Source organism: Bos mutus, chromosome 11 (assembly GCF_027580195.1).
Source record: "Bos mutus isolate GX-2022 chromosome 11, NWIPB_WYAK_1.1, whole genome shotgun sequence".
In the NCBI taxonomy this organism is placed as follows: Eukaryota; Metazoa; Chordata; class Mammalia; order Artiodactyla; family Bovidae; genus Bos; species Bos mutus.
This window is the reverse complement of record NC_091627.1, coordinates 95823679-95841082: the sequence shown is the minus strand read 5'-3', so window position 1 is coordinate 95841082 and position 17404 is coordinate 95823679. Positions and strand designations below refer to the sequence as shown.

At 52.1% G+C, this 17404-nt stretch overlaps 1 protein-coding gene across 1 annotated transcript in view; it reads right to left on the bottom strand.

Annotated features, from left to right (window-relative positions):
* Positions 1–17404, bottom strand: part of TET3 (tet methylcytosine dioxygenase 3) — a 110603-nt gene that overhangs the window by 92588 nt on the left and 611 nt on the right. The window contains 2 exon segments of the mRNA XM_070379817.1: positions 836–892; positions 16289–17015. Coding sequence (XP_070235918.1) covers positions 836–892; positions 16289–16591 — 360 coding nt within the window. The 5' untranslated portion in view covers positions 16592–17015.

The following is a 17404-nucleotide window of genomic DNA, read 5'->3' as shown; positions in this document are numbered from 1 at the left end:
CCAAACTCACAGCAGATCCCCAGCCCTGAAAACAGGGCAAAGCCCAAGGAAACCTACTGATCCTGGCCTTTGCCAACCAGGGAAGAACATCTGTGTTTCCTCATAATGGCTTATATTCCACAAACTCTGCCCTGCCCCAAATACCCCAGCCCTGGCCTGAAGACAACCACATGGAGAAGCTCAGTGTCCCCTTCTCCACTTCCCACGCACCTGGTAACATTCCCTTCCGAGTCCCCCAGACACCCATCTGCACAGAGTAACAGCAGCCCACTGCCTGCAGGATTCCCAGTCATGATGTTGCATCAGCCCCCACCCTACCCAAAATATCCTCACCCCCACCACCTCCTCTCCTCTCCAGCCATCTCCATGGTGACAGCAGCATGACTAATGACACCCTATCAGCTTCAGACTCAGGAGCGCAACTCCCCCCCCCCCCCTCCACCGTCCCCCCACCCCCACCCCGGGGATTTCTGCAGATTGGATGCAAACCAACAGTGCCAGGGACATTCTCGAGAGATTTCCAGAGGCAAGGGTGGGGAGTGGGTTGTGTGTCTTAAAAAAAAAAAAAAAAAAACAGTTCAACCAACCCAATCCCAACTGCACCCAAACCATCCAGCTGAGAAAGCAAAAAGAATCCAAACAAAACCCACACAGGCCTGAGAATTCATTGGCCGCCTACACCCCCGCCGCCCCTCCCCCTCAGCTGCTGCTACACACACAGTGGGAGATTAAGGGATCACCAGAGGAGACCCTTTATTTTTATCCAATCCAGTCAAACACTTCACCTCTACCACACACACACACACACACCACACACACCACACACACCAGGTACCTTGACAGCAGCTCCTTGTCCCCACGGCCCGGCTCCTTCACCAGCCTTTATTTCCACCTGCAAAAGAAGCCGGAGAGACTGATAAGCCAGGCCACCACCAGGAAAGCAGCAAAGTCCTTCTGCTGCACTCCCAGCACGCTGCGGGGGAAGGGGGGAGAAGGGAAGGCAGGGGGGCCTCGGAAAGAAAGGATAGCAGGGACCATCTTCCTGCCTCCAGCTGCCACCCAGACGCGCGGTGGATGGACTCATTCGCCTTCAAGAGTGTTTTTGTTTTCATTTCTCCCCTATCCACCCTCCCAAGATCCAGGAGGGCTCGGCCCCTCCTCCTGTGTCCGGTCTGGCCTCGTCCCTCCCTGCCCTGCCCGCTCTACCTCGGCCGGCCTCCTCTGGTGCATCGGCCGGCGGGCCTCCCATTATCCCCGCCGGAGCGCACGGAGGGAGGCACTGCAGAGGCGGCGGCGGCCAGCTGCCGGCTTGGCTCCCCTCCCCGCCGCCGGCGAGGCTGGTGTGGAGGGGGCGGCGCGCTCGCCAGCCAATCCCCGCGGCCGGCCGGGCGGGGGCAGGGCCGCCGGGGGCTGGACCTGCCCGGCCGGGAGGCGGGGGCACCGCCAAGGGTGCCGCGGAGCCGGGCTGGCTGCGGCCCAGGCCCGCCGCCGCTCCCCGGCAGGCTGGGGATCCCGGGGCACCCCCGCCTCCTTCCGAGTCGAGGACCCGAAGGTAATACCCAGAGGCATCCTCTGCATCTCCAGGGTCAAAGACTGACTGCGCTCGGGGTCGAGCAGACGCTGGCGGGATTCCCCTTCAGGCCGCTCTCTGGCCCTAGGACACCAGCAAACTGCCTCATCCTAGCAGCAGCTAGGACAGTGCCAGGCACTATGATAAAAGCAACAGCCCCTGCAATCCTCCAAGGAAAAGAAAAGCCTTGAAGTGTGAACCTTTTACCCCGTTTTACAGATGAGGAAATAAGGTCAGATAAGTGAAGTAACTTACCCAAGGTGACACAGCTAGAAAGCAACAGCTCTGGGACTCCAAGCCAGGCTGTCCCGCACTAAAGACCAGACTCTCAACCATTATGCAGTCGTCTCCTCCCCACTTCCCATCAACAGATTTCCTCTCGAAGCCAACACTGCCTGTAGCTCAAAGCCTCACCAAGTCAGACTTGCCCTCCTTTGCTCACAAACACCTACACCTCACCCTACTATTGCTCATCCCTGCAGCTTGAACACAGGCCACCCCCTCCAGACAGCATTGCCTCCACCACCATTCGCAATGTTTCCTCCTCTTTCAGAAAGGCCATGGGAGGTGGCACACCCAGACTTCAGGGCTCCCCATCCCCTGGAAAGGCGGAGGAGAGGAGGCAGCCCAGACTCTGAGCCTTTGAAGGCTGCAACGCCCAGGAGACTGAAGGAGAACAGAATGGGGAGAGGAAAGCCCTGCAGTTCCTAGGCAACCCAAGAGATATCCTGCTTCACCCCAAGCCCTCCCTGTAGCCAACACCCCAGAGTTTCCACCTTCTAGGAAGGGAACCATCATATGGACTCTGGTACTCATGCATCTGGGTCAGCTCCTGGCTCCGTGGCTCCGCTATCCAGCCGCAGGACCTTGGTGGTGGTACCTTATCTCTCTCAGCCTATTTGTAGTTCTATTTTATAGATTAGTACTGCTCATGAGCCATAGCATCTACCTCATACACAGTTATGAGGAGTCTGAAGAAATGCCTCACAGCGCCTGCCACAGTGAAGGTGCTCCACCACCACGCTTCGTTTCTGAGCGCCATGGTGTGCCACTTCTGACTCACAGGTGTGGCTTGCAGGACTAGTTAGGTGTGTGAGAGCGTTCGGTGCTGTGCTCTGCTACCAACTCCACCACATCGGCCCAATTATGCCCGTCCCTGAAGCTCCAAGGGGGCACTCAGAATGGGACAAGCTGTCCTAGGAGAGACAGCAAAGCTGGCCTCTGGCGAGGAGACTCCAGGAGGTGCCAGGGACCACACCTGCCTCGCCTCTGGGGACAGAGGGCAGCTCTCCTGGGCTCCTCCCTAGGGCAGGGAGGAAGGAGGGTGACGAAGCAGGCCAAGGGGCACTGTCCTGAGCCGTGTGCTTCTGCTCCCCTTAGCTCTGACCTTGGCCAGGCCCAGCGAGGTCCCCTCCTTTATCCTGGTCCCCAAAACCCCTGCCCCACCCACCCACCGCAAACACAGTCTGCTGCTGGATAAGAGCAACTAACACTGCTTGGATAATAACGATCAATACTGTTGCTGCTCCGGCTGCCACAGTTTATCAAGCCCCTGCTACGTACCAGGCCCGGTGCCAGCACACTGTGGGAGCATCTCATTTGACTTACTCCACACACGACCTTATGGGGAAATGGGCTTAGAGATGTTAAGTTACTTGCCCGTCAACACACAGCTGGTGAGTGGTTAGCTAGAATTCCAAGCCAGGCATGTCTCATTCCAGTTCTTTAAGCCCTCCCTCCCAGCCTACCTCAGGGAAATGCAAAGAAGGATGGGGTCACTTGAACCACACTACTTCCCTTTAAGCTATGGGTCTGAGAATAGTAATATTTTCATGCCTCAGAGACTTGGCAATGCTGCTCCTTGCCTAGGTTCCCCTGCCTCTCCCCCACCTGGCAAATACGGTACAAGGCTTAATCCAAACGTCACCTCCCACTGCTCCCTTCCCAGCTCATCTAGCCCCCATGAGCTTCACCCCACTCCTCCCCGGGCCTCTTCTAGAGCAGTCACACCAAGTACAGTTATTTATTTACACGGCCGTCTCTCCCACGTGGGCAGGGGCCCTATCTTCCCCACTCACTAGGCTCTGCACAGAGGTGGAATGTGCTGAGCTGAGTTTCTACACAAGGAGGGTGGAAGGGCAGGGGGCTGGGCACTGAGATGCAGAAGCCACTCTCCAGGTCGGTCTGTTCTCTGAGGTCCCCAGAGATCAGAGGAACACTTGCTCTCCTGGGAGAGGACCTGCCACCTGAACTATAGCCAAGACCCAGCCTTGTTCAGCCAGCACACGTTTTCCTCACAAGGCTGCAAGCCACCCTGACTCTCTGCTCGAACCACCACCCCACCCCGTGCTAACTAAATCCCACCCCAACTGCAGGTCCCAGCCCACCCCCTGGCAGCCTGCAGACACACTAGCAGAGCCCATGGCCCCTAAGGCAGTGCACCTGCAACCACCTCCATCCCACGCTGGCCTCCTGCCCTGTTCTGAAACACCTGGAATGCTAGGGCTCCGAGGAGTCACAGAGGCGCATCCCGGGACCACCCTGCCTCCAGCAGGGACACTCTCCACACTTCACACCTGATCCCCTCTACTGTCTATCGGCCCCTCTTTCTGTATCTGGGGCTTCACAGTGACCAACCCAAAGGTAACTGGGACCCCCCCTCATAGGGGCTGAAGGTCTCTCCCCACTTTCCATCATGACCCGTAGACCCCACTGCACTCCCAGCAGGAGAAATGGAGTCACAGCTCTCTCCACTAGAGAAGAGGTGAATGGATTAACTCATTCTCAAAACCCACTAAATACCCCAACACAGAGAACCTCAGAAATACAGATCCTCACAGGCCAGAACCCACACAAATATATAAAGACTAAGAAATGGGGATGCATCCAGAAACAGATTTGGGGGGCTTTATAGGAGGATCAACCAAGCAGCAACCCCATGCCAAGCCCCATAACTGAAGCATGATGTACCGTATCTTATTTACCCTTCAAAACAAACCAATGACATAGGAATTATTAACGCCCATTTTACAGATGGAGAAATTAGGAGACTGAGTTGGGCCCTCTTCACTCCCTCACTGGCAGCAATACAGGTGGTGCTGTTCTGTGTAGCTCTATGATTTTATCAACCTACCTCTTCTAGAGTTGGCAGGGGGTAGATGGACGACTTCTCTTGCCTTGCCATGGCTGTGTCCTGAACAAGGTCACTCCCCACAGGGCTTTACTTCAATGCTCAGTTCAAGCCCCACTTCCTCCAGGAAGCCTTCTCAGGTTACCCGAGTCCTCTGCCAGCTGACCACACTTCCAGTGTTTCTCATTTGACACTTGGTACTGCTATTTGTCTGTGTATCCTGCCTCTCCAACCAGAATGGCTAGAGTCGTGCCTCTTCAAAGCCCTGTTTTTTTTTTTTTTTCTTTGCCCAGCATTCCATACACTGAAGGCACTTGGAATCCAATGTGGGGGAAGTCTGTGACCTTCCCTTCCCTCTCCACTGCACAAAGGATCCTGCCAAAGAAACCCAACACCCCCTCCACCTTCAGAGCCTATGTTTGAAGTCACTGGTGTCCACGCATCAATTTCCACCCAAGTAATTGCAGCCCATCACACACACATCATCCCCTATATTTGAAACTCTTTGCGGTTGTCATGGGAACTGCCTTTGCCTTCATTCACTGATCGGGCCTCACAATTAGCTTTGGCAGCGGAAGTCTGTGTCAACGGCAATCGTGGGGAGGAGAAAGCCGAGGAGGTGGAAGAACAGCAGCAAGGGAAGAAAAGGCGCTCCTCCCTGGAGATGCAGGAGAACCAGACTGAACTCGGGCACCCGGTGATGTCAGAGGGAAAACACAGCCAGCCAGTGACTCTACCTGGACACTTCCATGCCAACAAACAGACGCACCCAGACCCCCCAGGCTGGCAGGCAGCAGTCGTGGCTCTGCCCACAAACCCCCATGCCGTGCTAAATGCTTCTAAGAACATCTTATATTCTGTGAACTTCGTCAGGGTCTCCCCACTCCATATTCAACAGTTTTGGGCCATCAAATGTCCCAGGACCCAAGCAAATAATTGGAATGACAGAATAACAGAAACTTAACTGGTTATTGAGAAGGTGAGACAGGAATAGTGAGTGGTTTAGAAACCTGGGGACAGCCCCAGGGGAAGCCTTCTAAGAGTAATTAACACAAAACGTCTTATCTTCCACCTTGAAGATTCATGAACACCCTCAGCTGGCGCCCTGTGGTCCGTCTATGTCCTTTCACACCCCTGCCACCAGTCTCGAGCATTTGAGTAGCATCTCTGTACAACTCAGCTTCAGGGGAGATGCCTCCCTCCTCCTGGAAGCCCCACCTCATCCTTCACATATCACTCTGCTGAAACTCTCAAAACAGGTCCCTTTCCTTCCATGATGGGCTCTCTTGGCCTAACAGTGACTAAGACTGGTCTCTGCCCCTAAGGCATCCCTCCCTTGTAGCCCTACCAGACTGCTCTGTAATTATTTGTTGCCACGCTTGTCTCCCTGCCCAGACTGTGAGCTCATTAAGGACAGAGTAAATGCTGCCTCCCCTTTACCGCCAACTCAGGCTCAGCGCAGCACCCCACACAGCCAGTTGTGATATGCAGGAGGAGGCTGGGAAGGCAACTTGCAGTCTACCAGTCAAAGCGGGTGACATCCTGCCTCCAGAAACTAAAGTGACTCCAGTGCCCTCCCCCGGCACAGGGGACACAGGAGGGCCAGGGACCGAGGAGACACTCCAGGAAGGTACCTCTCCTCCGTATCCCTCTAGCACCAGCTCTCCTCTCACTGGCTCTCAGCGCCCCACCCCATCCTGCACTGTCAGCCGTCCAGACTGGACACAGCCTCCCCATGAGAAGATGCCATTCTCTCTCTCCTCTAGGGCTCCAGGATCATTCCCAGCATCAACCAGGGCACCCGGAGCCTACCCTTAAAGAGCAGAGCAGTCAATCAAAAGACTGGGACGCCCCCGGCAGTCCAGCAGTTAAGACTCTGTGCTTCCAATGAAAGGGGTGCAGGTTCCACCCCTGGTCTGGGAACTAAGATCCCACATGCCATGCAGCACAGCCAAAAGAATAAAATAAAAACATTAAAAAAAAAAACAAAATGAGACCAGAGAGAGCCACTCAGTGTCCTTCCCACAAGAAAGACTCAGAAGGGAACAGACTCTGGTTTGGTACATTGTCACTTATTTCTGACTCAGCATCTCCACACCCCTTCCTGAGGATTCCTCTGGCAGTAATTAAATGGGGTAGGGGGCTAGCGGGTACATGCATTCTGATAAATGGGCCCAAATGAGTCTACCTCATACAACTCCCTTTTCATTTGGAGCATCAGGAATTGGTCTGTACCAGTAGTGGGAGGCGCACCATTCTGTCCACGGATGCCCTGGCCAGCTGTGGGGAGGTGGGCACAATGGAGTTGGAATGCGTACAGGTCAGAACCAGCAGTTCAGGAACAGAGCTCGAGCGCCCTAAAGCAAGTGAGCAACCCCCCAGAGATCACCGAAGGCCTGGCCAGTTACCCCACACTGAGTGCCGACTTTTATTTTCCCCTCCCTCAATGACTAATAAAAACTCAGGTTATCAGATCTCTTAGGCAAATGACAGGAGACAAGGCCACGGGGGGGTGTGTCCACCCCAGGTGTGCCAGCAGGCTGCGCCCTGCACAGACACACTCAGGCTGAGGCCTAACGCCACCCTAAAGGACTCTCCCAGCCAAAGTGCGGCAGGGCTCAAGGCAGATAAAGGAGTCCTGTTCCTTTCCGACACCCTCTGTCCTGCTGAGCATGCTGCCCTCAATCCACAAGGGAGCTGTAAAGAAGGGATGGGGAGGGGAATCAGTGACAACTCCTGAGACCCCCGCCCCCCAGAGTGGTCTTTCAGCTCACCCAGTCCCCACACTGCCTCCTCCAGAACAAGAGGCCCAAGGCAGAGAGCCAGCTGCTGACTCAGGGTGGGGTCCGTGCCAGAGCAAGAACACTCAGACAAGGTTCACCAGGGCTGCTGGGCACGAGTGAGGGTGGGAGAGTCACCTCCCCCTAGGGAGTTTCAGAAAGTGTCTTTGAATAGGGAGCCACCCCTCATTCCTATTGTTTTTCCCCATAGCAGATAATTTAAACATGGCTCAAGCCTTCAATGAGAAGCAATAAGCTTTGCGTTGGGTTAGAACCCCCCAAAAAAGCACTGCCCCTGGGAACAGGAACCCTAACCCAACTTCCTTATCCCTCTCACCACTTACCTTGGCAGGGGAACAAGGATCCTAACCCAAAAAATCCTCCCAAGAATAGCCAACCAGGATAGCTACTTCCCCAACCCAGAAACAGGCTTCAGTGAGGGTTTAGAGACCACGGAGGAAAACTACATGTCCAGTAGAATTACCCACACAGATAAAACACACACACACACACACACACACACACACACACACACATATTTATATATCTAACACACAAGCCACTTGAAAGGCAGCCAGTGTGACTGAGTTACTGAATTTCATGTTAATTAAATTTAATTTTTGTAACCACACATAACTAATGGCATCCTTATCAGACAGCGCAGGTAGAGCATACTTTTTAAATTTGGGGTGTCATAAACAGTCCTGAGAATTTGCTGAAAACCATGAACCCTCTCCCCTGAGAAAAAACACCCCTGCACATTCACACACTTGGCTGAAATTTTCAGAAAGTTCACAGACCATATTCCCACCCAACTCTGAGATTAGGTCTAGAGATCGACCAAAAACTTCATGGACTAAGAACAAGGTTTTATCTGCAATGTAGTTGTCTAAGGAATATGCTACACCTTACATAGTTGGAGCAAGAGACCACCACATGAGGAAGCCCCCACCTGATAGAGGACGTCTTCATAACATCCCAGCCTCTACAAAGACCTATGCAGGCACAAACAAGACTGGTTCTTCAGTTTTGGAACAGCTATAAACGTTAGACAACTCTTTTTTTCAAACATGCACTCAGTCTACCTGCTTATAATTGCTATGCTCTAATATTGTCACCCTGCTTATTTAACTTATATGCAGAGTACACCATGAGAAACACTGGGCTGGAAGAAGCACAAGCTGGAATCAAGATTGCCAGAATTATCAATAACCTCAGATATGCAGATGACACCACCCTTATGGCAGAAAGTGAAGAAGAACTAAAGAGCCTCTTGATGAAAGTGAAAGAGGAGAGTGAAAAAGTTGGCTTAAAGCTCAACATTCAGAAAACTAAGATCATGGCATCTGGTCCCATCACTTCATGGCAAATAGATGGGAAAACAGTGGAAACAGTGTCAGACTTTATTTTTCTGGGCTCCAAAATCACTGCAAATGGTGATTGCGGCCATGAAATTAAAAGACGCTTACTCCTTGGAAGGAAAGTTATGACCAACCTAGATAGCATATTCAAAAGCAGAGACATTACTTTGCCAACAAAGGTCCTTCTAGTCAAGGCTATGGTTTTTCCAGTAGTCATGTATGGATGTGAGAGTTGGTCTGTGAAGAAAACTGAGCACCGAAGAATTGATGCTTTTGAACTGTGGTGTTGGAGAAGCCTCTTGAGAGTCCCTTGGACCGCAAGGAGATCCAACCAGTCCATTCTAAAGGAGATCAGTCCTGGGTGTTCTTTGGAAGGAATGATGCTAAAGCTGAAACTCCAATACTTCGGCCACCTCACGCAGAGTTGAGTCATTGGAAAAGACTCTAACGCCAGGAGGGATTGGGGGCAGGAGGAGAAGGGGACGACAGAGGATGAGATGGCTGGATGGCATCACCGACTCAATGGACGTGAGTCTGAGAGAACTCCGGGAGTTGGTGATGGACAGGGAGGCCTGGCGTGCTGCGATTCATGGGGTCGCAAAGAGTCGGACTCGACTAAGCGACTGAACTGAATAAAAGTTCTGCACATTCCCCGACACAAAGGAACTAACTCCCTCTTCCACATAGGACTCATCTTAGCCTGAGTTCCCCTACTTATTCATTTCCAAGCTGAACAACCATCTTTTTCAGTTGCCTTGCATGTGACCACTTTGACAGAGCTCCTAGAGACAGGCTTTCAACACACCTTTTAGAGTTTCAGCTCTTCCTACCTGCTGGGAAGCCAGGGATCCTTACTTGTACATTTCTTTCTTTTTTAAAAATACGTGCAGGACTTTGGATTTACCCCGATTAAATTCTGTTGAGTTTTGCTGAATCCCACTCTTCCAGACTGCCCCAATCTCCTTTACCCGTGTTTCACCATTCAGCTTCAATATCGCATCACCACTACTACTGCGACCATACACCTACCCACTGATCATACCTGCTCCTACCTACATCCGAGCTAGAGGGCACACATCTCTTCTGCTCCTAACCCTCCAGGCCCTTCCATGAAACCCAGAGTTCTATGGATGTGCTCCTGCCATTCCCAGCTACCACGAGCTACTACTCCCTCATGGGCTTCCCATGTCCCAAGTCAGGCTGCTGAGCAGCAAACATCTTCTGAGAGCCCTTTTCCAACTGTTCTCAGAATACACACATACACACACTCATAGACACACACACACAAGTTCTTAAAGGGTTACTGATAGCTCGTAAGACTAGACTGAAATGGACTCCAGAAAAACAAGAAGAAACATGGAGTAAATCTCAAGATGTTCTTGTCTCCCTGGCCTACAGGGTAAAAAATAGGTTGGGTCACCCTCCTTACTCTTGTTGGCAATGGGAGTACTTTACCTGTGTTCATCAAGACTTGTTTCTGTCCCCTTTTCCACGCCTTACCCCCTTCTCCACTCACAGAAGTGCCACAGACCAGCTCCTCAAACTCTCAAGGACATACAAATCACCTGGGAATGTGGTTCAAGTGCAGGCTCTCATTCAGTAAGTCTGATGTAAGGTCTGAGAGTCTGCGTTTCTAACAAGCTCCCAGGTGATGCTGATTCTGCCAGTCTACTGATCAGCAAGGTGGAAACATGGTTGTAATCCATTCAGGTCCCCTAAGACTCAGGTGAGCAACGTGCAGTCCTAGTGAGTGCCCATCAACTCAGCTCTCATCTGAGTCAGAGGAGTTCCACTCTAAATACACATTAGATATACCTGGCGGAGCACCAGCCCAATTGGAGTCCTCCCCAGAACAACCAAACTACTGACAGAATCCCTAGAAGTGGGATCCAGGTGATCCCAACATAAAATCCCTGATCCATACTGGTTGGTAAAATTCTGAACAGGGTAATTATACCTATGTCCGCTTCAGAATGCTGCTGTTGCTGCTAAGTCGCTTCAGTCGTGTCTGACTCCATGCAACCCCATAGACGGCAGCCCACCAGGCTCCCCTGTCCCTGGGATTCTCCAGGCAAGAACACTGGAGTGGGTTGCCATTTCCTTCTCCAATGCATGAAAGTGAAAAGTGAAAGTGAAGTTGCTCAGTCGTGTCTGACTCTTAGCGACCCCATGGACTGCCGCCTACCAGGCTCCTCCGTCCATGGGATTTTCCAGGCAAGAGTACTGGAGTGGGTTGCCGTTGCTTTCTCCGCCTCTTCAGAATGACTTTAGATAAAAAACTGGCCCTCTGATCTATGACGCTAGAAGGAAGCACTATCATTTATTTGCAGAAATCCAGGCCCACTGGTTTGACTTGAGTTGCTTTGTAGAGAACCACAGGGATCCCCGAGCCCACCGTTTGTCTTTCTAAATCTCATGAACCACCTTTTAAAAAATCTGCTCGTCTAGGACTTCCCTGGTGGTCCAGTGGTTAAGAGTCTGCCTGCCAATGCAGGGGACAGGGGTTTGATCCCTGATCTGGGAAGATTCCATACGCCACAGAGCAGCGAAGCCCATGCGACACAACTACTGAGCCCACGGGCCCTGGAGCCCATGCTGCACAACAAAGAAAGCCACTGCAGTGAGAAGCCCATGCGCCGCGACTGGAGAGCAGCCCCCGCCCACCACTAGAGAAGAGCCCGCACAGCAACAAAGACCCAGCACAGCCGTAAATGAAAAATCACTAATTTAGAAATCTGCTCTTGAATGGTCAAAAACTGACACTGGTTTACAATTTCCAGCATATCTTTGAAAAACTGAACTTTCTACCTGTCTCTGGTCTTCCGGCTCTCTCCCAATCATCATGTAATTCCACAATGATGCCATTCCATGGGCATACCTGAAGGTGTATAGTAGGGAGCTGATAACTCAGATTCAGGTAGGGTAGCTGTCTCTCCCTCCCTAACCACACATGCCATGGTTTATCCTTTCCCCAGTTTATAACAGTTTATACAGTTTATACCGACACAACAGGGACCTAGGGGCTTCTCTTTGTCACCAGTTCTGCTCCAAAGGCTTCTCTCTGTCACCAGTTCTGCTCCAAACCCTTTCCTTCTGTGTTGTACTGGGAACATATAAAAGACTATTATTGTCTTGAGCATCTTCCACCATCTCAGCACATTCTGGCCACTGGACTCTCTAATATTCTTCTTAAAGGGTCAGACTACCGTTGACTCGCACCCCCTTTCCATGTAAAAAGCATCATCTTTCACCATCTGCACTCACCAGACAGCTGCCCAAGCAGCCACACAGATGGTCCAGCTCTTAGCCCCCACCACCTTCCTCCTTAGGGCCCCATTTGGGACTGCTGAGTCAGCATTTTCTTTGTATAAAGCAATCCTATCCCTCCAGCTAACTTCCCTTTTAGAGTCTGTAGCCATGGGGTTTAAAACTGTTTACATCTGAAAAACAATTTTCTGAAGTCTACGGCCAACATCACTCCCTGCCCAGGTGTCTCCCTGGATTCACAAATGCTGAGATGGGCTCCCTGTCTCTAAAGAGCCTCATCACTTCTACTTTACCAATCAATTCTCCCTTCGCTGGTGGGAACCGCTACCCTCCTGATAGCATCCCCCACCTCACCCCACCCACAGCCCATCTTCAGGAAGACAGAGCCAGGAGCAGGTGAGGCAAGAATTGGTCAGGTGTTCCGATACTGTTGAGAGATCCCAAATTCCAAAGTATCTTTTCTCAACACGGGCCTAGAGCTTTGTTTCAGCCACGAAATCCACCTGGCTGAGGGCTAGACACACCATATATATTTCTATTTCTCACTCATGCTTCTAACCTCATGTATACATACTTCCAGGAAGTTTTTTTTTACAAGGAGTTTTTCTCCTACCCTCTTTATCAAACTTTCACTTCCCTCACCCATGGGCAGTTTTTCGGTCAGGCCCTGGGCCACACCAGCTCCTCGCTCCTGGATGTCCAGTCTCCTCCCCGAGGAAAGAGGCTGGCAAACTCCTCCCTCCTCTTGCCTGGCCCCACAGTTCTATGAGTAAGCTGGAATGTCTTGAAATAAACATTTAATAAACAATTACAGCTCAGAGACTAACATATATAATTTTTATGCATAAAGATTAATTCTCTTCTAGATGTTCTAGGAATGTTTTGTCACCATGCACTGATTACCTACCATGTACTAGACATTCTGCATATTTTATCTCAATTAGTCCTCACAAAGAAGGGTTACCCCATCTGACATGTGAGGGGGAAAAAAAAAAGAAAACAATGCTCAAGAGAATAAGCAGCATAGCACTTACTTTGGGCTCTGCATCTCCACACTCACCAGAGCCTACTTTTCTACAAGCCACCACTCAGGTAAAAAAGGATGAGGATGTCAAACAGCCTCTGACATCAGCCTAGGATCTAAAGCCTTCCTGGGACTAGGAAGGAAGACCACAGCTGCAGAAATGAACTCCTGCAGGCGTGTTACCCAGAGGCGCGAGTAGTCACTTACCTCTGTGGTGGACAGGAACAGGCCTGGGAGTCGCCTCTAGAGTTAAAATATGGAATGTCTCTGACTAGAGGGGCTCTGTAGCACCACCTACCCACACTGGGTAAAAAAGTGAGGAGCAGGGAAGGAGACAAGAAAATCAAGATAAGGTTCCCCCTCTTACATGATGACACAAAGCAGCTGTCAGCAGACAGCTCTGTGTAAGTCCCAAAGGAAGCTGGAGGAGGTGGAGACAGGATGGACATGCAGAAAGGATGCCCAAAGGGGAGACACTGAGAAGCATGGATGCAGGGAGAGGGCCTGACCCCCAGGAGGCTCCTGGGACGCTCTGTCTTGTCCCACCTGAAGAGCAGGGGCTAAGATCTAAAGTTCTGTTCCCAAGGGATAGGTTTCCTCCTTTCCCAATCTCCCAAATCCTGGGACATGTCCCCTCCTTTACATGGCCGCTCAGACCTGGTGGTGAAGGTCCCAGCAGTCCCCTAGGGGCTGTAAATGCCGGGCTGGTTCCCTGGGCTCTCACTCAGGAACAGCCTAGAGGGCCTGTCAGCTTTGCCAGCGATACATTTGTCAAATGCAGTATTGCCTGGACAGTGGTTCCCACGCTCTTAGCCTTCACAGACCAATTAAAAAAAAAATTATGGTGAGAGACACTAGTTACTATTCTGTATTTTGCCAAGACTGTTTTTTAGATAAAAATAAAAAAAAGATCTACTTTCTATCAACACTTCCATTCCATAAAAGAAAGTATATTTTCAATCATCAAAAAAGTAGAAAGTACCTATCCCTAAAACAAAGTTCTGGTCTTTAAGTCAAACAAAGTTAGCTTCAAGACAAAGCTCACTCCATTGTCCCCTTCCCATGGTTTCTGCAGAAACCCAGAGAACTTGTCATGGGGCCGCACTGGTCCACAGATAAGCATGTGGACCCTCTGTCTGGGGGGAACCACAGGACACCAGCTGCGTTTTCCCCAATCCTGTGGGCCTTGAGAGCCAGCCGGCCGTGGCAAGGTCCGCAGAGACGTAAACATCCAGGGGCTTGACTCTAAGCCTCAGCCAAGCCAGATTCCTCCTCTCTTAACCGCGACCACTGGCAATCCAGGGCAGCAGCTTACACACAAGGATGACAGGCCCCTGGCTAGACTCCCAGCCCCTTCCATTCAGGTGCACCTCCTTGATGCCAAAAGAAGAACTTAAACACGGTTCACAAGAGCCACGCATTCTAGGAACATCCAGCCCAGAAAGCTCATCCCCCAGGGTTTGAGAGGAATGAAGTGAGAGGAAGGCAGCAAAGAAGGAGATAAACCCTAGAAGGAAGCAAGCAAAGGAACCAAGCCTTACAAAGTAGACGGGGCATGTCCTCCTTATACCGAAATAAGAGCTCTCATGCCCAGGAGTGAAGCCTACCCCTGGTCCCACCCCACCCCTCTTTCAGAAACGACCCACAGGGCACTGGGCCAGCAGGATACCAACTCCCCCGTAAACAGCAGCAACATAAAGGGGCTGCACACAGTCTCCCAGGCTGGGGTGGGGAGCTGCAGATGTGATCCAGATGTCTGCTTTAACCTTAGACTGGGGAAACAGGGCACCCATCCGCTATCCCTGGGCCGTGATATGCAGCTTCCACAGGGAGCAGACAAGAGAAGGAGAGAAGGGGCAGAAACATCCCAGCAACGGCCACTTTCCTGACCCAAACACTTGGATCTTTCTTCCCAGCCACAAGACCACGGCCCCACCAAACTGGCGGCACAGCTCCGACACTCAGCGGTCAGGGAAATCCCAAGTGCAAGGCGCCAGCCCATCGAAGCCACAGGTGCCCCGGCTCCCAGAAGCACAGCGGTTTCCAGCCCAGCTGGAAAGGGCTTCAAAGGCCAAGAAGCACAGCCCCTCCACGTCCCCAGGGAGAAGACAGACTCAGAGAGGGAACCTGAGTCGTCCGATCCCTTGGACAAATCAGGGGCAAAAGCGGGGAAGCCCCACGGACAGCGCAGGCCTCGGTCTCTGTCCAGCGCGAGTCCCGCTGCCTGAAGCGACCTCGGCCGCTACAGCTCTCCTCCCAAGCTGCTTCACTTCACTCGTCCCTACTTCTGCCAACTCTCCGCTGTGGCGGCTGCCACCAGCCTCACGGCCAGCAACCCACCACCGGCATGCAAAGGAAAGACGGACAGTGCAGTGCCACTGCCTCTCCTCTCCCCTCTCTGTTCTCATTCCAACTCCTCCTCCCCTCCCTTGCCCTCCCAACTCCCAATTAAGGGAGTACTCCTTCCTGGGGTTGACAGCATCTCAAACACACATCATTCATTCATTCATTCAATTAGCATCTGAGGGCTTCCGACGCACCAAGGAACTGAGCCAGGTCCTAAGAACACAAGGCATAAAAAGTCCTTGACCTCAAGAAGTACTGTCTAGCGTGGGAACACAAACCATGGGTTTCTCATTGAATTCCCAAACATTTTTAGGTACCATCCCCAAAAGGATGGCACCCAAAAAAAGATTTAGGGAAAAAAACATCCCACTCCATCAGGGCAGCGTAAGACTACCCTATCACTCCAAATTTTTCCTTCCAAACCCATCAGCCTCCATCCCTTACCTGACACCATCACTCCCATATCACCCAAGCATTAGCATGACCTTGAAATATATCTGAGGCTTCAACCAGACAAAAAACTTCTAAAGATAAAGCTGGAAACCACTGTCCCAAGTCAAATGCAAACATCCGGGATGAGAGTGCTAGCTCAAAGCCCTGTGCAACCTGGTTACCCTCCCACCAATTGTTAGCGCGGCAAACTAGCCCGAACCAGCTTCTAAAGACAGCTATGCTCCTATTCACAGCCCTCACTGAAAGTTGGACCTGGAGGATCAAAACGGGAGAATGGCTTAACGGTCTTCAGCAAGACTCTTGTAAATGCAGCACCCTCAAGGAAGAAACAAGGCTGTCAAGCAAGACCCAACTTACCTCCTTGAGAAGCCCCACTTTTTTCTTCAGCACCTCACACTTGCGCAGTTTGCAGATTTGGTGTGTGCGGCGGTTGGTACAGCTGGTGCAAGCCCCACAGTTTTCCAGCCGCCGGCAGGGCTCACAAGTACCACACCGCTTCCGCTTCTTCCGCCCATCTCCACCCCCTCGGAGTTGGGGTTCAGTCCCGGCCACTGGAAGCCCAGGCCCCTGGTAGCCCGCTACCATCACCTGGCCCTGAGGGAAGTCATAAAGGCCTGGCAGGTCCGGCTGGACTGCCAGGGGCACCTGAAACTGACTCATGACGTTGCCAGAGGTGGGGGCATAGGTGCTGGGGCAGAGCCACAGTCCAGCTTCCTGCCTGCAAAGGCCACCAACAAGTCCTTCTTCCTAAAGCAGTCAAAATCTACAGAGCGAAGGCAAGTAGCTCCAGGCTGCGGGACGGGCACCTCTTCTCAACCCCTCTTCACCTCCTCTGCAGCAGTCTGACAGGACTCAGTTGGGGGCCACTCTCCCACCTGCTGGGGCCCGGGATCTGGGGGAGGACATCAGCGGCAGTCCCCAGAGAAGGGATCATCTTGGCTGGGTGGGCTCTTCACCCTCACCCACCCTGGACCCAGGCATGAGGTGGGCAGGTGGGTGTGTGACGGGGGCAGGGTAGGGTGAGGAGGTTCTCCTCCGGCTTTTCCTCTCCCGGGTCAGAATGATGGAGAAGGCAGCGCGCAGCCTGGAAAAGAGACAGAAAGGGGAAGCGCATCACTCGGGGCTGGGGGACAACTTTCACTCTTTCTGTTACCTCTTCCTGCTTCTGGGAAAAGAGAAGTTGGGGGAAGACAACGGGCTTGCTCTCATGAAATTCTGTCCAGAATCTCTGGCAGGGCACACTGGCCAACCCTCTCCCTGATGGAGCAGGATGAGGGCCTGACGGGGTGTTAAGGAAACCTGGACAGCGAATTTAAGGGGACGGTCAAGGTGAGATGTCTAAGAAAGTTGTCCTTTTCCCCACCCCCACAGGCTTGGGAGACTTTTGCCAAAATTCCCACACGCCCCTCACTGGAGGTCGCTGGGCCTTCCCCAAGGGAGCACAGCTTTCAAAATAAAGTTTGCCGAGAGCTT